Source organism: Mycetomoellerius zeteki, unplaced genomic scaffold, assembly GCF_001594055.1.
Source record: "Mycetomoellerius zeteki isolate Tzet28-1 unplaced genomic scaffold, Tzet1.0 scaffold20, whole genome shotgun sequence".
Lineage (NCBI taxonomy): Eukaryota > Metazoa > Arthropoda > Insecta > Hymenoptera > Formicidae > Mycetomoellerius > Mycetomoellerius zeteki.
In genome coordinates, this window is record NW_017256957.1 from 750,069 (window position 1) to 776,132 (window position 26,064).

General features: G+C 34.5%; 1 protein-coding gene across 8 annotated transcripts in view; it reads right to left on the reverse strand.

The window, feature by feature from the left end:
• Positions 1 to 26,064, reverse strand: part of LOC108722335 (latrophilin Cirl) — a 470,896-nt gene that overhangs the window by 37,089 nt on the left and 407,743 nt on the right. For all 8 annotated transcript variants that reach the window (XM_018447387.1, XM_018447388.1, XM_018447385.1 and 5 more), the window contains one exon: positions 11,607 to 11,793. In XM_018447387.1, coding sequence (XP_018302889.1) covers positions 11,607 to 11,793 — 187 coding nt within the window. The remainder of the gene's footprint in view (positions 1 to 11,606; positions 11,794 to 26,064) is intronic.

The following is a 26,064-nucleotide window of genomic DNA, read 5'->3' on the forward strand; positions in this document are numbered from 1 at the left end:
TGGAACTTATGGAAATATCTACTCCGCAATATTGTAAATGTTTATGGGATCAATTTTTCTTTTCAACTCACGATAATAATAATTTGGCATTGAAAAATCTAAATGTAATAATTTAAAAATAATTTCGAAACTATTAAAATATGACAAGATTTCTCTTCTGACACACACAAATGTGCAACCACGATCGTGAATTTGAATCAATCTGCGACATTTAGAAGTTAATATTTTTATCACACAATTAGATGCATATTGTACTGAATCCATCAACTGGCCGACAGAAACGATACAATAGCTGACGCGAATGGTTACACGCGCGTGGTTGCACTAAGTGAGAGCGTTCATCATATAAAAAATGATAGAAGTCAAACTTTGGATAATGGAAACTATTAAAGTTTGATAGTGTTCGATATTATTTTATCTAAAGATCTAAGTTTCTTTTTTAATCGTGAGTCTGCATTTAAAAAAAACTTGCATTAAAAAACTTAAAGCATCGATAAAATAGATAATTATTTGTCATATTTATTTTTATTAATTTAGTTAAACTATTACATCGTTGAAAGACGTTAAATATTAATTTAAGAATATTGTATAAAAAAAAACAACAGAATTATTTGCAAAATTGGTTGGACTACTACTTCCATGATTTTCAGTTATCTCAACCGATCCTAATTATTTTACTTTACAGCAATATGCTATAATGTTGAAAAAATTTCAAAATTGTGACTAGTACCATTTTCTTTAGAAATGAACGACTCGTATATATATGTTAAAGATTACTATACTGGTGACATGCATGCGCTACGATGTGATCGGCTATATGGTAGAACAAGATGGAGCAAGAATATCAAATTTATCTTCATTATTGCGCGAGTATAATCGCAATTTCAAAGATGTTTACTTGCACATTTACTGCAAGTACCTTACTTTTCATTTGGATCCACCCATTATCACCTTCAACCTCGCTCAAACTTCATTGGTGTTGTCTCTGAACACCTTGTATAAACATCGCATCAACCGTACCGCAGTAAAACGCGCTCAACGATAAAAAATTAAAAGAAAACATTGTTCTTCATTTCTTCCCCCCTTTTCATCTCCCGCCTTCATTTCTCTTCTGATTCCTGTGAGCTACCAATCCGCTCGCAGCACGACGACGGTTGAAATATTCGTCGGACTTCTTCCGAGTATTCGTGATTGGAATACTTTTAAGTACCTAACCGGGAGCTCTCTTTCTCTCTTTCTCTCTCTCTCTCTCTCTTTCTTTGTTGCAATGTCTCTTTCTCTTAATCCGCCCGGGGATTAAACGAGTTTTGTCGAGACAACTTGGGGGCGTGGGCAGGTACACGAACGCACGCGCATGTATGTGCACACTTAAGTGTGCATGCTCGTGTACATGTAATTACGCATGTATGTATTATATAAATGTGTATATGGGCTGAAGTAAAATGCCGCGTGTCTGAGATATCTCTTTTATTTCATTACGAAAAAATCTTTTCGCGTTTGCAGTGACAAACAGCATGCAAGTTTGACGGAGCCAATTTTTTTGATCCGTAAATGCATCTTGTATGAATAATAATCTTTTTGAACATTTTAAATAAAGCTCGAACTTTAATTGAATTATTAAAATATAATTAGTTTAGGATTTATTTTTTTTTTTTATATGAAATGACTATATTAATATTATTAATAATTACATAAAGAATTTATTGTTTAAGTGCTATCGACAATGATTTTAGTTCGACTTACAAACAATCGCTTAAAAATTAGTAATTATTTAGAAATTCCAGATCTTAGCAAATACAACATAAAAATAACTTTAACAGTTTATCCGCCGTTTGTTACCATGAAAGTTTTTCAAAAGATACTTTTGGCGTCTTTAGAAATACGGAAGGTACCGAGGATAGCGATATTTATTGCGCTATCTTCTACACCGAAGCAGGTGGTTACGAGAAGAGGCGAGATATATTGTGAAAACTCGTGAAAAGATACATTAAAGAGTGAGGGAATTCTAAGTTGGAGCAGAGTGAATGGGGTAAAAAGAGAATTTGATTCTTAACGAAGAGGCGTTCGTAAAATTAAGACGAAAAAAAAGATGTACATAAGTAATAAAACGTTAAAAACTTTGCCGTCAATGCGATTGAGATCAGCGTTAGAATTAATCCTTCTTTATGATGGCTATTATGTATTTGATATTTATTGTATATTTCCGATTATTTATAAAGTTTTGGCTTGAGAGAATATTATCATATACAATCATTTGACATGTTATCTTTTAAGTAACTTAATGTTTAAAATGTTTAAAAAATGTCTAAATGTCTAAATGTAAAAAATGTCTAAATGTTAAAAAATTAATGATTTATGAAAATATAATCTTTTGTATATATCAAATATTTTTAAAAATTAAATTGTACTGTTATATAACTGTTGTACAACAAATATAAAATACAGGTCTTTAAAAAATGGAAAGTATATAAATTACACTAAAGTGTAAAAAATATATATAAATAACCATTGTAATTTTCTTACATGTTATACGAATTGTATTTAACTGAATGAGGTGAAAATTTTTATCTCTCTCGCTTTTCATTAATTGCAATTAAAAGTACATAAAAAACTTATAAAAACATATAAAAAATCGATGGATAAAGAAAATCAGAGAAGACTAAAGAATAAAGAAACGAAAAATCAAATCAATAAAAAGATTGTCTGCGAGACATTGAGAGAGAGAGAGAGAGAGAAAAAGAAATCAAGAGACAACTTCGTCCGTTGTCTTTCTGACGCTCTTAAATGAAATGACGTGCAAGGTAATTTGCTCGTCTAATGAGATTATTGACAAAATTTTCTGAGGTTCCAATCAGCTTACTGTATTAAATACAGTTTTGCAGCAGTTTTCGCTACACGAAATGATAGACATCTTGATGAGGATTTTTCAAAATAATACAAAAATAAAAATTAAAAGAAATAAAAACTAAAGTTATAGTTTTACAAAACATTTTTGTAAATAATATTACGATATTTTTAAAGGAAGAATTATTAATTTGTATTATTTTTTTAGACAAAATTATATGTAACAAAATGCACTTTTAAACTTTTGAGCGAACTATTTGAAATTAAATAAGAAATTAAAGTTGCAGCATCTATTAGAAATTATATAGGTAAAAACATGAGATGATTTTGTATACATTTTTGTTATTTCGTTATTAATTGATTGATTCTTAAAACAGAATTATTTGGATTAAAAAATTGTAGACATGTTTACAATTTTTTAGCGACTTTTAGTTATTGCGAAGAAAACGTGAAAACGAAGTGAAACAACGAAAGCTTTGTCAATAAAATTATATTTTCTATTAAATGAGATTGCGAGAAATTTAATTCCATATAACATAATTATAGAGTTTGTGTGATTGCAATTAAGTTAAGTTCGATACAATCGGTTGAGAAGTGAGATTGGTCGGATAGTAAGAGAATGTAAAAAAAATTGATAGGGTCAAAAATTGATTATTTTTAACTTTAATTTAGAACAATAGTAATTAAATCTTCATGATACAAAATCGAGAAATAATAAAACAGGTTGTATGTCTAATTTTCAAGATCAATGATAAAATTTATAAACTCTCTGGCTGTGCGTGAATGCGCCGGAATAATAATAAATACGAAATTAACATTTTGCATTGTCCAACAATTTATAATAAATGCTCGCTCATCGCATGAAAAGCCGTAAGCAAATCGATCTGAAAGATTATCTGACAAAAAGCGATTTCCATTCCGACGTATCTTCCAATCAACGTAACAATTTGCAATAAAACCATTGCGGGCGATAAAGTTTCCCTCGAAAGCCGCATCGCCATTAGCGGATTACCGTCGTGATTTGAGAAGAGTTATCTCTTGCAAAAAATAATTGCTATCCTGTCTTCCAATCCATGCGACGATAATTTACAAACAAATTGTTCTGCGCGTACTGCCATCGATAAAAATTTCAATAAATAAACTTATATATAGGTATATATATATATATAAAAATCATAAATTACTGATTTAAAAATTCGCGATTTATGCCTATTTCTGCCAACGTATATTGACCTTAATTTCGATTAAACTTATTCTTTAGCTATGTCTAATTTTTAAAACAAAATGAAAAACAAGCTGAACCAAGATTACAGTTAATTTACATTAGAAACAGGTATTATATAAAGAATTTAATTTATATAATTAATGGTTAACTGATTCTTTACCATTTTTTTGTTTGTATTCATTATGATGTAAACAAATGAAAGAAAATTAGTTTCCATATTAAAAAATCTATCATTATTTATAGCAAATTGTCACGATCGATATTACTCTTCGCTAGAATAAACAACATTTGAATCACTATTCGCGCGGATTAATCCGATCCAGTTTCGCCATTCTCGGCGCCGATTATCACCTCGAGTGGTATATTTTCGCCGACAAGAAAAAAGTTTTCCAGGACGACAGGGGAGGGCAGTTCCTTCATTACAAAGAAATTCTTACTGAAAGATGAAGGATAAACACGAAGTCCAAACTCTCATCGGCGTGATCATTTCATTAGCAGTTAGTCGCTCCATTCCGTACGGCGGACAAAAACTTATTTATCAGGCGGGACAAAAGTTTCGTACCGACAAGCAAGCAATCCACGACGATACTTCGCATCAGCATAATTATTGTTTCCCCTTCGATGCGGCTCGCTTAACCCTGGAAGAACCAAGTTCCAAACCGTAATAAAGAGAATCGAAGAAAGAAAAATTGATTAAAATGAACTACCTAAACATTAAAGTAATTATATTTAAATTTGATTCGACGATATGAAGATGTAAAACGTTCGAAATAATTTTTCGGAAATATGAATTAGAAAAATGACAAAATAATATGTATACGCGTTATGTTGAAATTTATAATTTTTTACAAAATCGTAAAAATACTTTTTTTTGCAAAACATATCTCACATTTTATTGCGGTTATAATTTTTCATGATTACCCATAGATCACCTAAGTGCTCTCGTCAGTCGCACAATGACGAATCGAAAATTGCATATTGGATTGATTATCGCTCACGAGACGGATAAATAAACTTTATTGTCAATTATTAATCATGGTTCTCTATTTTGACGCGAGAAATTGAGATGCGGAACGGTGCGATGTATATATAATATAATAATTCTATCTCGATACGATAAAAGAGAAAAAAAGAGATGATCTCAAGGAAATTCGCGATCAAGAGATGAGTCCGAGCGAGAGCTCTGATGGCAATCAAATTTATATATTTTGTCGAGTATCTCTAGCACAGAAAAACTCATCTCATTTCTCAACTTCTCTATTATTAACTGCGAAATTCAAGCAGTTATCCCCTTGGCGTAATTTAAAATAAGAATAAAAATGTGTGTGTGATGATAAAAATTCGGTACGTAGAAGTAATGATGACAGTCAAATAATTATTAATACAATATAGGATTAATACAATATATCTATAAAACTCTTGATTTCTATATCGGATTTATATTAATCCACAATAAAAAATATAAAAACTTTCCTACTTTTTTAGAATGTGCGTTTTCTTTCGGTGTATAATATGCAAAAATATTTGTGAGCTCGCAGATATATTTTAGAATCAGTTTTATTCACAGTACCATTTCAGACTGCACTGTTAAATCTATAGTGTCAAATTTAACTTAACGTTAGTCGCCACTGCTCAATCATATCGTTATTTTATACTAAAACAATGTTTATATTTGACACTATACAGTGTCAATTTGATACTATATAGTGTCTAATTGACACAATATAGAATCAAATTTAACTATCGTTTTGGCAAAAAAATAATATATTTAATAGGAGCAGTGGCGATTCACGTTAGATTAAATTTGACACTATAGATTTAAGTGTGGCGCATGTTTTGCAGACGTCTCATAATTCAAATGTGAGTTTACGCGTTTCAAGATTCGGTGTCTATTATAATTTTATCTGGTGAATGTACTTGTATGTGGTGTAGAACAAATGCGTTCATTGCGCTAAACGAAGCGAATTTCGCGGCATTGGTTCGGTATCCAATTTCATTAATCGTTCATTGCGCTAAAATTCCCGCATCACCCCCTCTGTTATCTACCAATTTCACTTAAATCGTAATCTCGGACGCGAATCCATCCCTTGTACCCGCCTACCGCGGCCTTTACACCTACACTTTGCTCCCTTCCCCGCTTCGCTTTGTCCCGGTTGCAATCGGCAGACGGTTAATCCGCAATTGGTTTCGCTAGCGGTGCGATTAAACGGAATTCCCAAATGATTTTGGCCCATCCTCCCACCATACGCTCGATTATTCGCAGGCACGACGCGCAGAAATTTCGTAGCCCAGTGTGATGCAGCACGGTTTGAAGTGAACTTGTACGACTTGTCTCGATCTGGTTGTGCGTAATAAGTCCGCGAGCGATTATTCATTTACAATTTGGTAGCGAGATTATTTTCAGTCATGAGTAGTTGAAGAAAGAGATAGAGAAAGAAGGAAGATTAGGCGACTATAGATGATTATAATTTACTATGATTACATTACATACTCAAAATTAATCGATTGTGAGTGTATTCGTGAAAGTTCTGAACTCGTATTAAGTATCGATATTTAAAAACATCAATAAATATTAATTAAAAATTGACCATGTGCTTAATGATGATAACGTAATTAATTTAATCTTATATCTACATATAAATGAATTATGTGAGAAAACTGCAAAGGTTGAAAAAACATATTGCTTAATTTTAAGTACTTGATTTAAACTTTTCGAATTGCCGCAACCACCATAATAATATTTGATAATTTCATTAAAATAAAAAGCGGTAAAACAATAATTAATTTACACTGTTATATGTCTACTAATATTTGTTTAAGATTACTTTGAGACATTACATAAAAGTTAAATTGAATGAGAAGCCTTGAAATGTCCCAAATTTTCAATATTCAGTTGTTGTACTAATAATGTTAATTAAACGTCCAGTGAGAAAAAGAAATCATGAATTGAGGGAGAGAGAAGAAATATTATCAATTATAAAATAATTAATGTAATAATAATTACATATAAATTAAGAGCTATTTATTAATATTATTTCTTATAGTTATATTAATGCTATACTAGCTGTTTGCGTTTAATAAATATGCTTGCTCCATTTTGTTTAAACCTTAACCAGGATTAGCAACTCCTTTTCTAATCTAAATAACTAATAAATACAAATATATGTCACACATATTAGATATTACGATGAACACAATGTAAGCCGATTTATTCAATGTTCTAAATGTGGGATACATGAGAATTTATTATTCATAAACGCTACTATTTTTATGACAATTGTTAACTCCGGTAATTACTAGAAACGGCTTACAATGTGTTAATACGATTATCGACCGTAAGGTCGCTTACTGTGTTAAAAGGATTTTAAGGGATACCAGGTAACCCAAGCGTCTTATCCCACTAAATGTACATGCGAGTGAACATGCTTAAAACGTGTAGAAACCTATTTCAGACACCTTGCATTGAAAAAAGCGCCGCATAAATTGTTAATAACTAAAACATGAAACGAAACGGACGAAGCAACGTAAACAAAACCGTTATTTGGTCATAAGTTCGATTTAATACGCTCAATCGGATTGTCGAATCAGCTTTTCACAACCCCGTAATAATTTAATTCTGATTATTATTGCATTGACAAAGTTTTGTATGGACAATTGCAGAATACGATATTGCAATCAAGAGTAAATTAATAATAGAATCTGATATCCTACGGGATGTATATACATATATGAAAATTATATATATATATATAATTCTCTTATTATACGTCACTTCAGAAATATTGATTTCAAAGAGATTTTTTTTCTCTGTTTTATATTTATTAGATAACATTGTATGGCGTAACGTAATAAGTGAATGATTATTTCGAATCTTATTATATCAAGTTTTTATATTTGATTAAAAAATCAGAGAATTAATCAACAATCCATAGAATTATTATCAATTAATTATTTTCATATTATGATTGTAGATATTATCATAAATAATTTTTTCAACTTGACAGAATGCATAATTCTGCAATTATCTTTGTCACATTAAGGTATCAAATGCAGGGAGAGGTGCCACGTTATGTCATTGATTTCGAGGATCCGTCGATGATGAACGCTGATTCTCAAATGATTCCACGAGAGATGTGATGCTTGGGCGCAAGCATTGATCGGTCATACAACGCTTATTTTAACGAAGAGTGGAATGCGCATCAAAGGCGTATGCAGCGATAATAATAATTTACCTCAGTATCAATGCATATATGGAAGAGTGGAATCATTCTGCGAGAAGATTAAAATTTACTGGAAATCGGGTTATCTCTTTTCGACGCAAATGAGCATCGCGAAATATCAATAGCCTTCGCAAATTGGACATGGATGTTTCGAATTTTTCGTTACTCCCGTTTTCGTTACTCCCATCATTAATGAGAAAAATATGTCGGATTGTATAATCCTGTTCTCCCCAGTATATTCTATCTATACAGAAAAAAAATTATTTTTCTATGACGATACGAGAAAAAGAGGAAGACGAAAAAGATGAAAATTCCATTGATAAAAATTCCAATCATAGAATGACAAATTAATTGGACAATGTTCTGTTTTAATACATTAATGAATTAAATGTTTCAGAACATTATGCTTATTTGATTCTTTTTTGCAAGCTGCGATTCAATTGAAAAAAATCTCAGTCTCTTAAATATGCATATTTGTTATATGTGAAAACTTTAAAATGTTTAAATTTTTTTCATAAATACATAATTTTACTTTATGAGTGTGTAATCGCAAGAGAAACAAATATACCATTAATCTTACTTTATATGGATTATACAAATCGACAACTACTAAAAGTATATAACTGTATTAATTAACTAATATAATTCATTGAGATTTGTTACTCAGTGATATTATAATGGATGCATGAATAATCGTTTTCCTGAAAGGTACACAAATTAATTGCGTTAATATTAATTTGTGTAATTAATCAAAACTATTTTTGAGTTGGATCTTTCGATGTTAATCAAAATTTATAATTACATTTAGTTTGCTCAATTATTAATAACCAAATTAAAAAAGCTAAATATAAAATTTATTGAAAATATCTTTGTCTATCTACCTCTTATTCTTTCTATTTCGCGAATCGTGCACATGTCACGTACATACATAAGTTCTCGATCAATGCTTCACCTGAACATCACCTTTTATTAAATAATAAATGATAGTCTGAATTCACACATTTTTTTTCATTATGTAACGCCAAATTTAACCGAATTCTTGTCTCTAAAAATATAAAAAAAGTCCTTGTGATTATGAGGTATATATTAAATAGTTAAACGTTTTTGTGAATGCAGACTTATCATAATGAAAGTAAATTAAAAAATATAGGAGTCTGAAGAGAGTAATTTTTAATGCATAAGATCTATTTAGACTCTCTAGATAGATGACTGCTTCACAGAAGGATTAGCTCTATTAGATTGTAATTACATTGAATTTTGTATTAAATTTGATACATCTGTGTGCGATATATCGCTATTAGATAAGAGACTTTCGATCTTATCAAGAGAATAGACACATGAATTAGGCAATATTAGAAAACCTTGCTTTTCATAAACGTTTACAATCAAATTAATGAACATAACTATTTCGTGAAACAGTCACGATCTATTGCAGTCAAAGATTGAAAAATAAAAATGTCCGAGAATGTGTGTGAATAGTGGCGTAACTAGATGGACACGTGTGTTCTTCGCGATCCATCTATACATCATCTTACCCTACAAACATAAATATATTATGAGTAAAAATATCCTGATCCTAGCACACGTGTGTGTTATACAATATTGGTAAATTTCGTCATCTAACTTTCATCGTCCACCATTCTTAGTGATATTCATATGGAGATCACCGAAATTGTTTCGTTTTTTACTTTTTATCACTTTTATAATTACAATATTGATAAATTTATTTTCACTTTCAATATTTTTTCTTTTAACGTCAAAATTAAGTGACTGACCTCCGAAATCGATGGATATACATATTCTTTACGATCACGATAGTGAGGGACACGAAACGGATTCTCGCGAGGACCGTGATAGCGAAGTTATCGCTAATAAATACTGCGACTCTTCCTAATCGATCCATCGCGAGACGCGTTCTTCAATGGTCCAGCAATTGGCCAGTTCGCTCGACCATGTGAAGCGGTTCGCATCCGACTTCGTTTCCCTCATTCGGTTTTTTATCCCTTTACTCCCCCCTTTTAATATATGCTCCATTTTGTTGATTTAAAGGAAAAAGCTAAAGTGAGATAGGAATGGAAAGAAATGGCGCTCATTAGATTCCCTCGCTTTGAATAACTTACCGAAAACGAAGAACAAATCGATCGATGGCTCAATATTTATGAATGATATATCGATTAATTATTAACTAGTTTTAAGATATTAACTTACTACTTAGTTTTTATAGCTCAAATAAATATGCTCAATTTATTTTTAACGAATAGAATATTTGACCGCACCCTTTAATTCATTACTGATGTAGATCACACAAATATCAAAACTCCATGAAACTTTCAGCGATCAGAGAAACGACGAGTCATAGGATAACTATTAAAGTGATAAGTCTGATCTAGTATCAGTTGTATCTCTTTTAATTGAGTATTGTGCATTGTTCTTCATTTTTTGAATATTTATGAGGGATCTACTGGCGCCACGCGAGCAGAATTGAACATTATTTTATTACAAAATATATGTTCGCAATGATCAATATACAATAAGATCTTGTATATATTATGCAAAATAAGATCGATAAAAAAATATTTTTAGAGTTGTATCATTCTTTTAGTATGACGAATTCTGAAAGTGCTCTCTCTCTCTCTCTCTCTCTCTCTCTCTCTCTCGCCAATTTCTTTTTCAAATGTTTCTTTCCCATAACGTATAGTTCCATATGCATATAATACTTCATTAAAAAATAATTGAGATCAATTAATATGGTTCGTTGCTTCAGCAAGAATTGTGATAATTATCTTTCCTGGTAATTATCCTTTCGCGATTGTAAGAATGTAAAAGTTAGTTCTGTTTTTCGCTTCATTGAACATTCACTTTGTTGAGAATTGTATTTGCCCGTGAGAAAATTAATTAAATTCCAATAATTACTTGCAATAACTCCTTTATTATGGATTTTACATCAACTGTGAACAAATAATTTTTCCTTTTACGTTTTAAACGTAATTTTTCTGATCGTCAAAGAATATGATCAGGCACTGAAATACGTAAATACAAACAAAAGAAAGTATTTCTCATTGAGAAGACTGATATGACGATCGAAGGAATAGTTTTTATTACATGTTTTTTTATTCAAGATCTTTCAATTTTTAGCATTTTTAGTAACTTCATTTTCAGTTGCATGTGTATGCATTTATCATTTATGAAACTATTCAGTTCTGCTCACGGCATTTCCCGGGGAACTGGAGATTAAAGGGACGGGTGCTCACGACAAATAGATCAAAGTCAATCACAAAAAAAGATATGTATACAGACACGGCGCGTGCAGTACTTACTCGTTGTTCAGCACGCGGAACGATTTGGGCGACATGCAGTTGACGCTCCACTCGGTGTTCCCGTGCTCGTTGCATATCGTGATGGAGAACCTGCCATAGTTCGCCCGTATCAGGTGGATCAGTTTTCCCTCGCCGCACTCGATCTCCAGCGTCTTGCCCTCGCAAGCGTATGCGGTGTCGTACCTCTCTGCAACAGAAAGTGCGATGCATTTTTTAGCTACTTTCGGCTATACACGACACGCATGCAGTAATTTGCATGCAACTGCACGCACGCCGCCGCACTGTACAGCTGCAACTCGTGGTGAATCGAATGTAGCGATTACATGCGCGCGGTCGAGCCACTCGCATACAGCCTGTGATGTCTGTTGCAGCCGCGTCCACATCGGTTTCCGCTTCCGGAAAATTTCCGTATGTGCGAAAATCCTGGAGGATAGGAGTGCGCATTTACTGATAGGATTATGTTGTTGTAATATTTAATCTGTTCGCATGGCTGCATATTTGCGGTTTATATGTTGGTTAGCTTGTGCAGAGATTTCTATCTCCAACAAATTTTGTATTCGGATTATTTCTCCGATGTGAAAAGAGTTTAAGATAAAATATATTTTATCCCTTTTCCTTTGCGATGAATTATATATCTTCAATTTCTGTTTGAAATATTATGGAAATATTTAACCACAAATATTTAAAATTTTTTTATATTTTTAATGAATTTCGAAAAATTTAATTTTAGGTTATTTTCGTTTCATTTAACAGAAAAAATATTATGCCTTTTTCTCTTTTAAAAAACATGTGATGCATTTTTTAAAGTACATATTCATTTTTTATAAGTTCATCTTTTATGAGATTTAAAAATCCAAACTAAATTTTAGAAGTTTTCCGTAATACTATGAGAATTAATTCCAAGTATCATAACAGTAAAGTAAATTCGGCTCGTGTATTAAAAAATCTGTTCTTTTCTTTTAAAAATGGCTAAATGTAAATTCAGTTTATCAACACATTCGATGGAAGAGGTAGGGTATATAATATATGCATAATATTCTAGCGTGATGTAAACGCTTCGACACGGAATCCGTGGGTAAATTCGCTGAATTTGCTGGCGCCGCAGCATTTCCGAGGAAAGTCCTAACCGCGGACTAAACCAGCATTGTGGCGCGTCGGTACGGAACTAATGAACTCACGACGAGGCTTTCACGGACAGAGTTATTACACCACTCCCCTCTTGTCTCCTGCTCGCGCAAGCTGTTGCTGCCCCCTTTCGCTGTCTTCTTCCTTCGTTCCCTTCATTCTTCGTTCCTTGGACATTATGTTACGGCAATCATTATACCTTCATCTAAATAAGCCTATACCTAGTTTTATACATCTATCTTTCTTTCAGCGCATCGTTACGCGCCTGCGAGATGCGCTAATTTAAATATTATTTTTTTATATTGATATATATTTGACATGTAGATGTATTTTAAGCTTAGATTATTGTTCAATATTTGAAATAATATGGAGCATCGATTATAATGAATCCAAAGTTTCTTATTTGACGATATGAAAGATTCAATGATACGAGGACAAATTTTTTAATAAACAGTACAGACATAAGTAACATATAGGCATTCCTTTATTGAAGTCATTAGTTGGTACATGTCCAACCGTCATTACCGATCATTACGTAAAGGATCCTCGAACAAAAAAAATCATCTCGGACAGACGTCTACTTGCAGAAAATCCGAGAACAAAGCGACGGCTGAGTAACGACGCGCGTGTTTCGCGGTAAATTACTGCGTGCGTGGAAACGATGGCGGCGGAGGTCAAGGATGCGGCGGGATTACGGAGGGCACACGAGAGGAGTGCCTCGATTTAACTCGCTACGTTGGCCGATACCGACTTCGAACGGCGCGGCGCGGCGCCATGTTCTGCGGTGGTTAGAGAGCCGTTTCGCATCGTCGAGCAAGGTCGCCTCTAAAAATTTCCGTTAATCCTGCGAATTCGGTCCAGAGGACAGAGTCAACAAGAGCTTCAATTCCATTCCTTTCGATATCACAATTAGTTCAAAAACTATATCGAAGTCCTAAGTATTATTTTGATCAGCTGTTCGTAATCAAATTCGTATCTTATCTTGAATTATCTGAATGAAGAAAGGTACATTGACGTTTAATGGAAATGTTTGGAAATTACTGGAGATAAAAATGAAAATGAATTTAATCTTACATCTGCAATATGTGTATACATATAAGTTAACTACGTAAAAACATGTATTACGTGCCGGGGGGATTTAAACTTTTTTTTTTCTGTCCGGATGTGGAGACAGAAAGCTTCTCAAAAGTAGGATAAAATATCGTTGTGCCAGCGTATTCTTGATAAAAATGGCAGAGGGCTGAGAAAGAGGAGGCAAGAAAAAGATTTATAACACGAAGGCAATTTCTCAGCTGCCTGTTTTTGCTCCTCACATCGCGATTAACGCTCGGCTCGCGTCGTTATTCTCGCTGCAGTTTGTTCTCCGTTAATTAAGCGCGTTTCGATAACACCGTAAACGGCAGGTAATCGATATACGGCGTCATCGACATGCTCGATTAACCAGGTATGAGATAGAAGTGAACACCGGGCGCGACGTGTGTTTCGATCAAAACGCTACTGCCATCGATTCATCTAAGCGAGTCGCCTCTTCCCAGTGAGCTCGTCTGTCGCAAGCTCTTGTATCGTCTATAAAATAATTCATAACGTCGTTTGCATATCGAATTATCTCGGAGTTAAGTTTCACGTAATAAAATTTTATTTTATTTTACGCTTTTAATTTACGCCATCCTTCGAGATATATTCGTAACAGCGAAGTCGTTCGAAGTTGGGCAACTTAGAGACATCCCAAGACAGAGGTGAGATCTCTTCGCGGGAGAGAGATTCGTTGGAGAGTTCGCCTTCGGTCCCTTTAAACGCGCCCTGGATCCCAATATATGCGGTCACCGCTCGAACGCCAGGAAGACGTTGCCTCTCTCGGGAGCGGTGAGTTTCGAGAATCGCGTTGTACATATATACGTAGATGTTTCGACTGTGTTTCACTGTGACTCATCCACGGCGGATGCGCTTCGTCAAGTTCGAAGCACCGGAAAGCGAGAGGATTCTCTCTGTCTCTTTCTTTGCTCGTTGCATTCGTGTAAATCTTCGGACTCGCGGTTGCGCTGGAACTCTCTCGAGAGTCCTTTCAGGCTTTATCGCCTCGCCCTCTGGAACTCTCGATCGCCGCTGCCTGTGCCGAGTACGCAGCTTTCGAGTTGGTCGTCGAAGTTCTTTGAGCGTGATCGAGGAGTTTGCAATTTTCCTCGAAGTATAGTGGAGTATTAATTGATATTATTTCAAGTATATCTGTTTATTTTTACAATATGTGTGTGTGTGTGTGTGTGTGTGTGTGTGCGCGTGTGTGTACATATAAATATACACATGTACATAAAATATATAAATACATTATATATATATATATATGTACCTACAGTGAGCAAAAAGTATTCGTATAAGGAAATTTGTTATAAAAAAGTCTTGTTTATAGAAAATAAACATTAATTAGCAATTTTATACAATGAATACATTCTGTTCTAACATAAACAAACGAGCTCCACATGTATTCCTGATTTTAGAAGCTAAATTTCTCGACTGTATAAATAGTTTTTGAGGATCCAAACAATACCATTTTTAATTTTCGCTTATTTTTTAGATGATATATTTTAGATGATATATTTTCTATAATTAATACACATCTTTTTGGTATATATAATTTTAAGAAGCATACTATTTTATTCTTTGTGAATAAATTGTTAATTACCCAACAAGAAATGATCGTCAATTAAACGTTGAATCGATTTTTCGCTGAATAATATTCATTTTTTAAAAATAAAAATTTTTTTTAAAAACGTTTTGTCTGTACGAATACTTTTTGCACTCACTGTACACAAGACAAAACATAATTTTTGTATTAAAATTTGTCTTTGTTACAATTCCTCTCTCTCTCTCTCTCTCTCTCTCTCTCTCTCTCTCTCTGTGTTGAATTTTTAACATATCCAACCATTAATTTAATATAGTGTAATTCTGTTATTTGAATATTTCGTGTTAAAGAAAAACATTAATTGAATGTAATTTGACATTCAATAGTGTAAAATGTGCTAAATTCAACACAAATTTTCCAATTGTGTATATATACATGTATATACTGATTTTATGGCAAGTGTTTTTATCTCGGTATTTACAGTTGAAATATTAAATATTGATTATTACTAAAATTAGAAGATTACTTACTATATTTTGCACAAATGAAAGATTAGATCTCTCTTTGGGATCTCTTCTTCTCGCATCTCTAGGATCTATCTTAAAATGAAAGTTGTAGCTATACGGGCAAACGAAACGAATGTGACGAGCTACATTCAACTTGGCGTAATTCGTTTCAACGTCGAGCTCGTCATGAAAATTAGAGCCCGACCAGAACAAACACATTTGAGCTCACCCCGCTGTTGAATGAGAGAATTATTGCACGACCCCGCATCGTTGTCGAAGTGCCTTTTTCGCTACGTTTGCCCATCCCGCTGCACCCGCCGCAGCTGCGGCTGACGCGTTATGCGTCATGCGGTCACTACCGCGACCGAACTTACTGCATGCGGATTGTTTCGCGGGTTGTAAAACGCGTCGCCACTGCGTGAAATCGAGCGGATGAAGCCCTCTCTCGGTATTTAACCTGAAAAAGTTGCAAACTCGAGCGCCGGACAATGAAATTATTATGCGCCCTTTTAGCCGCACTTCGGCGATGCACTCGTTACCAATGCGAATGCAACCGACGCGCATGCGTCATGTGACCGCGGTTAGGACACGTACGATTCAACTTTGCGTGTTGTTTGACCAATGTATCGTTTAAGTACATCGTTTACGTCACGAGTATCTCGTTGTACATTTTAATTAATTATTATTACATGAATGTAAAGCAAGGCTGTGTATTAATCTTGGATATATTTGGTTACGACTTGTTTGTTTATAAATATACAAGTAATTAAAAATATTATATTTCTAATACAATTAAGAATGTTGGTATTATAAACACAAAATAGTATTGTAACTTCTTTTATTTTTTCTAATATCGGAGCGTTTTCTAATTGTATCATATTTATATCTTTACTTTTTGATCAAAAATTCTGCGGATTATTTAAAAGCTAAACTTGTAAAATTAAGAAATGCTTAATTCACAAATTACATTAGTATATTTGTTTATAAGAGAAACGCTAATTCTGCAAATGGAGATCTAATTCTATAAAGTACCGCGTGTCCAGGGCTTCTTTCAACGCGTTTTCAGTCTCGAGATGTCGGAGAATCCTTTCTTGCGCGGTTTCCAGTTATCTATCCTCTTAGGAGCTAAGTATAACGCCGTGAAATTTCCATTGAAATTACTTACTCGACTTCCCGAGGAGAACAACGGCTGGCTTCGGCAGAAATGAATTTTTCTTATATATCACCGCGCGCGCTTCTCCGCTTTAGAACCGCCTTACATTATTAATGCCCCCCTTCCTAATCAAAAATGCATTATATTTTCAATATCATTATTCCTTCGTACTCTACTAGCGCCGTCTCATGAACGTCTTTTTTAAACAGCAGTCTACTTCGCGGAAATGATAAAGCTAAAATTTTTCTTTTCAACCATCGCATGAGAATAAATATTATGTAATATGACGCTATCGTTTTTACTTTATTAATGCATTGCTTATATACATCTTTGGCACGAAAGATGCAGTTAATTATAAAAGTATGAAATATATTTAATTCGTGCTATCATAATATACAAAGGATATTCTGTGATATCAAAAAATATATATTCTTTCGCTTAGCGGAGATTAAATTTTTCCACAATTAAAAAATTGCACTGTATTATGATCGATGCTGATATCTTTTCGACAAATTCCGTTCGAGCTGCGACGTGCGGTCGTCGCGCCGTGGCGAGTATTCTCATGGAGGGGAAAAAGAAGAGAATTGCAGTTTACCATTAATGACTCCAAGTAATAATATATCGGAGGTCCGCCGCGGTCCGCCGTACCTCCCGCTGCCGCGGCGGCCGACTTGAAAGAGCCGACCTAACAGCGGGATGTCGTCAGCCCGATGCGGTCTCAGACCTCAAAACCTTTACAGTCTTACTGCGCACGCGGCATGTGTACATACCCGTCGTCGATGATGCCCTGTTTGAAACACTGTTAGAGTATTGTTGCAGAGGGAATCGTTACATTCCGTTCTCTCCGATAATACTCTTTTCTTGTCTCTCTCTTTTCCATTCCTATCACTTCGTCGTATCCACCCACGAGGATAATCCGAAGATCGGTTTCAGCGGATTCGAAAGGTCGACCGCGGCGAATGCTGAGTCTCGATCAATGTGCCTACGCATCTAAATTGAATGTCGATTCGGCGAGACTTGATTAGCCCAAAGTATTCAAATATCGTATGTTCTTTCACAGTTTACTATTTATAAACTTTCTGGCGAGACCAAAACTGACAACGAATTCGATTGGAGACACTAATGTGCACTGGGGTATACGTTAACCTATAAGTAGGTAAATGGCTACAAGCACTCTATGCATAGTTATCTTAAAAACCTTGTTTTAAAGAAGAAAAATAAAAAAAAATTGTCCAGAAGTCTTAAAGTTAATTACTTTTATAATTTCTCTATAAATATATGTAATTTTAACTCTATAAATAAATGTAATTTTAACTCTATAATACTGTTAAAAAATATAACTATAAAAATAAAATTTGTTTCTGTGAGCACCCCACTTACCTACCTAAAGGTTAAAGCCGTTGTACACAAATCTTCTAATCTGAATGTAAAAGTGAATATAAAATACCTGAATAATAAAATACTTGAATGATAAATATCTAATGCATATATTTTATAAAAAAATATATTTTTACATCAATTTGTATACAACAGCTTTAATGTGCGTCGATGCGTTCAATCAAATTTGCTATATTTTTTTAGCGAATATTTTTTGACCGAGTTATTTTTTTATGTGGTAAGTTGGAGTGGAAAGTGAGTGGTTGGAAATAAAGGGTCTCGTAATTAATCTCCTGCGGTATGTATAGATGAGAAAATCTTATTTACATAATTTCAACTGTATTTAAATTTAGCTAAAATTCTAATTCAAGAATCAATTGTTATGATAATTAATTAAACTTTATCATCAAATTTATAACGTCGTGTATTATTATTTAAAAAATGAAATTCTTGTCGGGCATTGTCTCGTCTCTTTTAGAGTATTTCTAAAATTTAACTTTTTATGGAAATTACTTTAATTCCGCATATACGCATACATATACATTTACGGAAAATGCATAATATGCAAATATGTTGTAACAATTTTCTGCATTCAGCTTCTTGAAGACGTTACATAAGTAAAGATAACAATACTGTAGAATCCAAACGTTGTTTGGATAAATTGTCGGAACTCTCTTAGGGAAACCACGCGACATCGGAAATTCCGTGGGGATGGCTCAGCCCGTCGATGCCGGATGACGCGATGTCGTGTCGTGCCGCGTCGTGTCGGCGTCACATAGCGTCGCGTCCGAGAAGGTACCCGTTCCAACATTCCGCCAGTCGAGTAATATCGATTCCGTCGAAATTGCCGGCGGCCTGGAGCTTGTAATCGTGGGCGGAGTTAATTGACGTGCGACACGCGAGACGTATCGCCCCTCCCTCTCCCCATCGAGTTACGATTCAATTTGACGGGGGATGCAATTGCGTCGGGGCGACGATAACCAAAAAGTACCCCGCTCTGCTTCTCCTACCCTTGTTTCTCTCAGCGCAAACTGCACAGACTGCAGCGAATAGCACCTGACGCCCGTTGTACGGGGGCTAATGCTCTCTTCTATCCGCTTCTTATAATTTATTCGACCGTCGTAAATCAGTCAAGGGGGGGGAATTGGAAGGGTCCGCGGAAGCAGGGGGCCCGGCGCAACCGGGACGTGCAACAGGCCAGCGCATGTAAATTCACCGCTGTATGCACCCGTGCAGCTTGTAAATACACACGCGAATGCCGTGCCGGGTCGCGCCTGCCCGTCCTCCGTGAATTGATAATGTAATTAGAGCGGCGAAAAAGGATTAGCTTGAATTAGAAATCCTGCCGTCTGGGCCTGGCTTGGAACGAGAAGGAACAGGTAGAATGGGGAGGAGAGGAGAGGTGAAGAGGATTGGGCGCGTAACCGAGGCGAGTCTCCACGGAGGACTTTGATTTATGCGTCCCGGGAGCGCCTCACGAAGTGCAGCAGCCGTTGCAGCCAAAGATGCATGGCCGAGCGGAAAGCCAAGCGAACTTGCGTCTCCATAATGTTACTCCCGATCGATGCGAGGGAAGAGAAAGGAGGGCTGTATCTGCTGCTAATATCATCTACTGTAAATTTGACTGCAGTTAGTTTGACGGAAAACCGTTCGATATCGTTTGCAAAAATCTGTTAATTATGAAAGATTATTTTAATTTCTTTTAAAATTGTGTTAAATAATTTTTAATTTAAAAAAAAGTCCTATATATTTTCAGATTAGATAACTTTCTATATCTAAGAAAATACGATTTCATTTTAACTCTGCTACATTGAATTAACTCATTAAGAAAAAGAAAATTAAATTTATGAAATTAAAAGAGAAATAACCGAGGAAAAAAATGCATCGCTTGCAAATGGTAAATAAATCATGTAAAGAAACATGTATTTCTCTCGGTATAATAGAATTCTATAAGACAGAATAGAAACAAATAGAATTAAATTGACAATAAGACAAAAATGAAACTAATTTAAGGACATAGTTGTGTCGCGAATAAATTACCACAAATAAGCGTAATAATCGAAAATATACAAGAAAAATTAATCAAAAAAACTGTCCAACGAGTAAAATATTAATAGAGTAAAAACGTTAAATATAAAACAAACATGATTACAATTATCACATGATAGGAAACAAAAATCGCGAAAAAAGAAATGTTCATTTTCTTTTTTATGCAATTTTGAGTTTACATTAATTTGGTAGTTGGTAGACGCGAAAATATCTCGTTACTGATGAAGGATCAATGTATTCCGTTATTTATACATGCTCGTGAATTAAGCGCACGTGCGAAGTGTTCGCTTCATTCCGCGGGATCGATTGTCCATTCGAGAGGGCGATTCAATGACCATTGCGAATCCTGCGCGCCAACAGTCATTTCTCACACGCACTATTTTTTGTCGTCGCGTTTTGCGTGCGAAATAGCGTTTCGTTCTTCATACTCGTTCATTACGGAATTGCAATCAAAAGAGACCCGATTACACCAGTGACTGTATCGGCACAATTTTTTCTACGAGCGAATGCAGTTACGCGTACGATATACCTATTCTGGTATGATATGCAGAATATCTTTTTCAATAGATACATTTTTCACTTTTAAAGTTTACCCTTTAACCTAAAATCGGCTAAGGAGATTAATTAAAACTTTAATTAAAATTATAAATAAAATGATTACAATAAATTTGAAAATATTTGACAAATGATGTACATTTCTTAAGCAAAGGTATATATAAGATATTATTTTATAATTTTGTGCATTAAGGTTTAGAATTTTAATGAATTTTAATAAATCACTTAAATATAAAGCTTCAAACTAAGATTTGGTTAAAATAAAATATCTTTAATAATAAATAATTTGAATAAATAAATTGAGAGCACAGTTTGGCTATGGATTTATATTTTAAATTTTATTTTATTCCTTGAAATTCCGTAATAGTTTGAATTTCCATGCAAGAAAAATCGAATTGGATTTTGTCAAAGGAAAAATATTCCGTTCAGTTTTCAGTTCAATGTAAACTTTTCTACTAAAACTGACCGTTAATTCGGTACTTTATTCAAGTTTGCCAAAGTGTCCGAGGAGCGATCGTGAAAAAAAATTAGATACGTGAACGAACAAAACGACGTTCTGTGAAACGTCATTTCTATCGCGCGGGTCATCGATCAGGCGACGCCCGCGGACGCCGATAACCGATATCGACGCGCGGGCGTCAGCGTCCGCGAGCGACATTCATCTGCGCCGGATGCGCTTTTCCGCGATCCTCTACTTTTTTCCGTCTCCGGGTCGGAATAACGATTTTTTGTAACAATGTCGTAATACCGGAGCGGCGAGCTCGCAATGGTTACATCCTCGACGGGACACCGAAATGAATACCTCTGTCGTAGGTATACTACGGCAAAATATTTTTATTTTTCGTACGAAAATCATAGTGAGATTAATGTAATATTAACAAAGAGTGTACGTAAAACACATATTTATTTAAAAAATACTAAAAAAACAGTTACTCAAAATAAGTGCTTTGCATAATTGCCGCTCAATTCACTAGTTGATAAATCCACTCAGAAGAAATGGAAATAAGAAATCGATTGTTGATACACGTTATCAACGATGACGTGTCACTTAGGATAGCACCGCGTAATCCAAGCCATTGCTTGGTCAGCCTATTTAGAGGCGATCGTGTTTCCCATTCATAATATTTTCATTCCGAGGTAGTGTGCGCGATCCAATTACATCGACAGTAACACCGGTTCTCGTTGGCCGATAATATCGTGCACAATATATCGTATATGTTACACCACACATGTGCGTGTTTGACAACTTCGATATTCGATAATAAACATAATAATTAATTAATACTTTTTAGAACAGCGTATTATTTTCGATGCGTGCAAATTTGCTCTTGCGTTGTTATACAGCATAAATATAATGTATACGAGAATATTAATACACACTCACTTCGTACGTAAATTAGTATGTATAATATGATTTCTGCTGCATTGTTTTATATTATAATCTACGGAGTAACGGTCGGTAACCTGATTACGATTCATAACACGAGTTGATTTGTATGACAAATCACGAGTTAGATTTCTATAGACATTGCTAATTCTAACTAATATTTTAATATCAATCGATAGCGAAGTTATATCAAAAAAGAATGATATATAATGGCAATGTAATTACTTGTGTTCAATCACATTTTCTTTACAAAATTTTTTTTTCGAATTTTATTACATAGTCAATCTCTTCATTCGATGCAAATGATTTATTTCACAATAAGTCCGTATGTATAAAAGCAAATTAATATTTCATTATTATTATATATCCCACGTTCTTTTTTTTAAATAGAATAAACGCTATTTTGAATTATTACTACATGATAATACTTTGAACGTTATTACATTATTTAAACCAAAGAAAGGCGAAAGAGGAAAAGCAATAAAATAACCTCTAATAAGTCAGCGGGACCAAATAAACGAAATCAAATCGAACCTATTCAATTATTTAGTATCCATTTCGTACTAATTTGTACCACCAATAAAAATTTTATATCTCGTGCTATTTTGATTTTTAAGAAAAACGTAGTACTGCTAGAGAGAGCTTAATATTAAACTAACAGACTCACATAAAAAAAAGAAAACAAAGGGAGAAACGCAAAGAACAGGATTTATATATTTGTATCATCAAGAAAAAAGTTAATATATTAACTCATAAAACAATTAACCTCCAATTGAGTTCAACCTTCTTAGGCTCACGAGTTCGTATCAGAGTACCGACTTTGTAGGTCGACCCGTCTGCCAACTCTGACTACCGATTCATAATAGACCTATTACAATGAGTCAGCCTCATTGTAATTGGTTCATTATGGATCGGCAGTCAGAGTTGGCAATCAAGTCGATCTGTAGAGTCGGTAATCTGATATGGGTTTAATATATCCTTCGTCAAGAGCAGAATCAGTCGCTACTCTCACACTTGCTATAATTTCTATCGCCATAATCTAAAGTTTCAGATTTTGGAACCCTCCAAATTAGAACACATGCATTTCTCTCCCTTTGTTTTTTTTCAAAACGGCACTGAGTACATTTTTCTGGATGGTTCAAATTAGTGTAAAATAAATATAAAGAACAATGAATAGATCCGATTTAATTTTGTTTATTTGATCCTGCTATAAGCTTATTAGAGGTAATAAAATATACGATGCGAGCAAATATAGTGCCCATCCGGTGTCACGAATAGAATAAAGGCTAATTGAATGCTGCGTCGAAGTGTATTTTTATAGCAAATTCTACTTGCAACAATTTCGCTCGCAGCTAAAATTGGCTTCACCGAAATGTCGGTCACCGCCGTCGCCATCATACCCCACCGATAATTCCCGTGCTAATTACGTAACGCGCCAGACTACAAAAGCGCGGCCTCGATTACATTATAAATAATGGAATACGCTCATAATGCTGTTACACGAGACGTGAATCGGCTCCGCCGGCGACGTATGGAAATGACGGGATTAATATGCGCTGGCGCATTCATAAAGTTCGCTAATTAACGCAGTCGCGAGAAGGCGAGAGGCCGCGATCTTCGTGCTGGAAACTGTATTTTGTTGCAAATGTAACGATGGACGACAACAGCCTACGTCTAGTCTGCGTAATAACGTGTATCTTTTTCCTTTACATTAGCAAACAATTTGTAATCTACGTAACTTTTAACAATTCTCTCGTGGAAGTGAAACTTTTATTTGAAAAAATTATAATTTTTTTTTCTAAAATTTGTTTCTAGTGTATTTCTAAGTGTTAACCCATATTCTTAATAAATATATCGTACATCTCTAGAGACATATATCCCACAGATGAAAACCACTATTCTGGAGAATCGGAAACGAAGTTGCAACACCATGTTGCAACATGATATTTCGTACACTAAATCATTAATGGTCCCTGTTGTTGCTGAACTCACTGCGCGCCGTATCCCATCTGTATGCAAGAAAACGTCGGTTGGTACGCGGGAGAAAACAACAACGGGGATCATTAATGATTCTTGCCTTACAACCGCGCTGGAAGAAATGATCCTTCATTGCGAACACGGTGTTCGCCACGCGGCGTTACACTCCCACTATACTTGGCGTAGCTACTACTTGCGGTTCAATTATCGTTACTGAAAATCGCCGTGCTCGCTGTAGGTAATGGACATCTGTCACGACGGGGACACGCGTTATCGCGCGCTGCCGCCTACGAAAAAGCACCGCGGCGGAATAATTGATGACGCGCGCGCGCAACGGTAACGGCCGATCAAATATTCACGACGCCGACATCTCTTGATGTATATAATTTTCGTGCGAACGAGGCCGCGCGATGCGTCGCGACGCGTCATCCGAATTGAACGCGCGCGCGTCCGGCAAGTCATTCCCTTGCATTCGCCGCCCCCGGTGTGATTTCGTGAATATTTCAGCTCGTAAATATTGAAACGCGACACTGGGCCTCCGTGTGTGTGTATGTATGTGCATGTATGTGTATCGTATCTCTCGCGTCTATCCCTGGAATGACGCGCCAGGTTGATTCGATACTTCCCGACGAATCGAGCATCGAGAGCGATTTGTAATTCTTTCATAACGTGAATCCGCGATAAACCCGACTTCGTTACGTTTAATTTTTTATAATGGGATTTATTAGTAATGGGATCGTTCCTCACTGGATGACAAATAGATTTTCGTTAATGAGAAAATCTGATTTTAGGATCGCGAAGGAAACAAACCATGTGTGAGGTTCACTTTATAAAATAAAGCTGTTTTAATTTAGATAAATACTTAAACAAGTACATTTAATATAATATAATATCATAGCTTACTGTGTGTGACTCGCCACGTGTATTACTCCGATTTGAAGATTACAGGAATTGGTAGTCTAATTTCCACATCTGAAATTAGTTAGTCCATCTGAGCTACGTCTTTCATTGTAACTTGGATTTACATTTAGTAAGATGTGCTCGCTGAAGTTGTCTTTTACTATAAGTTTTACCTCTATAATTAGGCATGCTCGCCTCATCCTGTTAGATACTTCTCAAACTCGCACGCTGAGACTAACTAATTCCTTGACTAATTCTCTCTAACTCATTCCGATTTATAACTAACTCTAATTCTAACTGATTCCGAGATTTTACATAACTGAAGGCCTTAAATCATCAATTACACTAATTTAAATGTGGATTTACCGATATGTCAACTGATTTATATATACAAAAAGGAATTTTTTATAAATTTCACGGAGATTATTTCAAACGGAGTAGCACATCTAAAATTATTATTTTTACCAATAACTTTCGTTTTATAATATGCAGAGGAATGTTAATGATTGAAATAAAATCTGTTATTATTTGCAGTACTTCATACTTATACTTCATATAAATATCGAATTCAACATTTAAATTTTTATATACTTATAAAAACTTGGATCGATTTATTTGTTGTTATATATTCTTTCTATCTATATATACTGGAAAAAGAATCTGGTAATAGTTATCAAATGTTAAATGAAATAATTTCAATATGTTCAGTTAATATAATCAAACATAATTTTATTTTTCAAATATTTAGTAATTATAATATTATCAAACAGTTATACATATTATGTTTGATAATAATTACACTATTTAGAAAT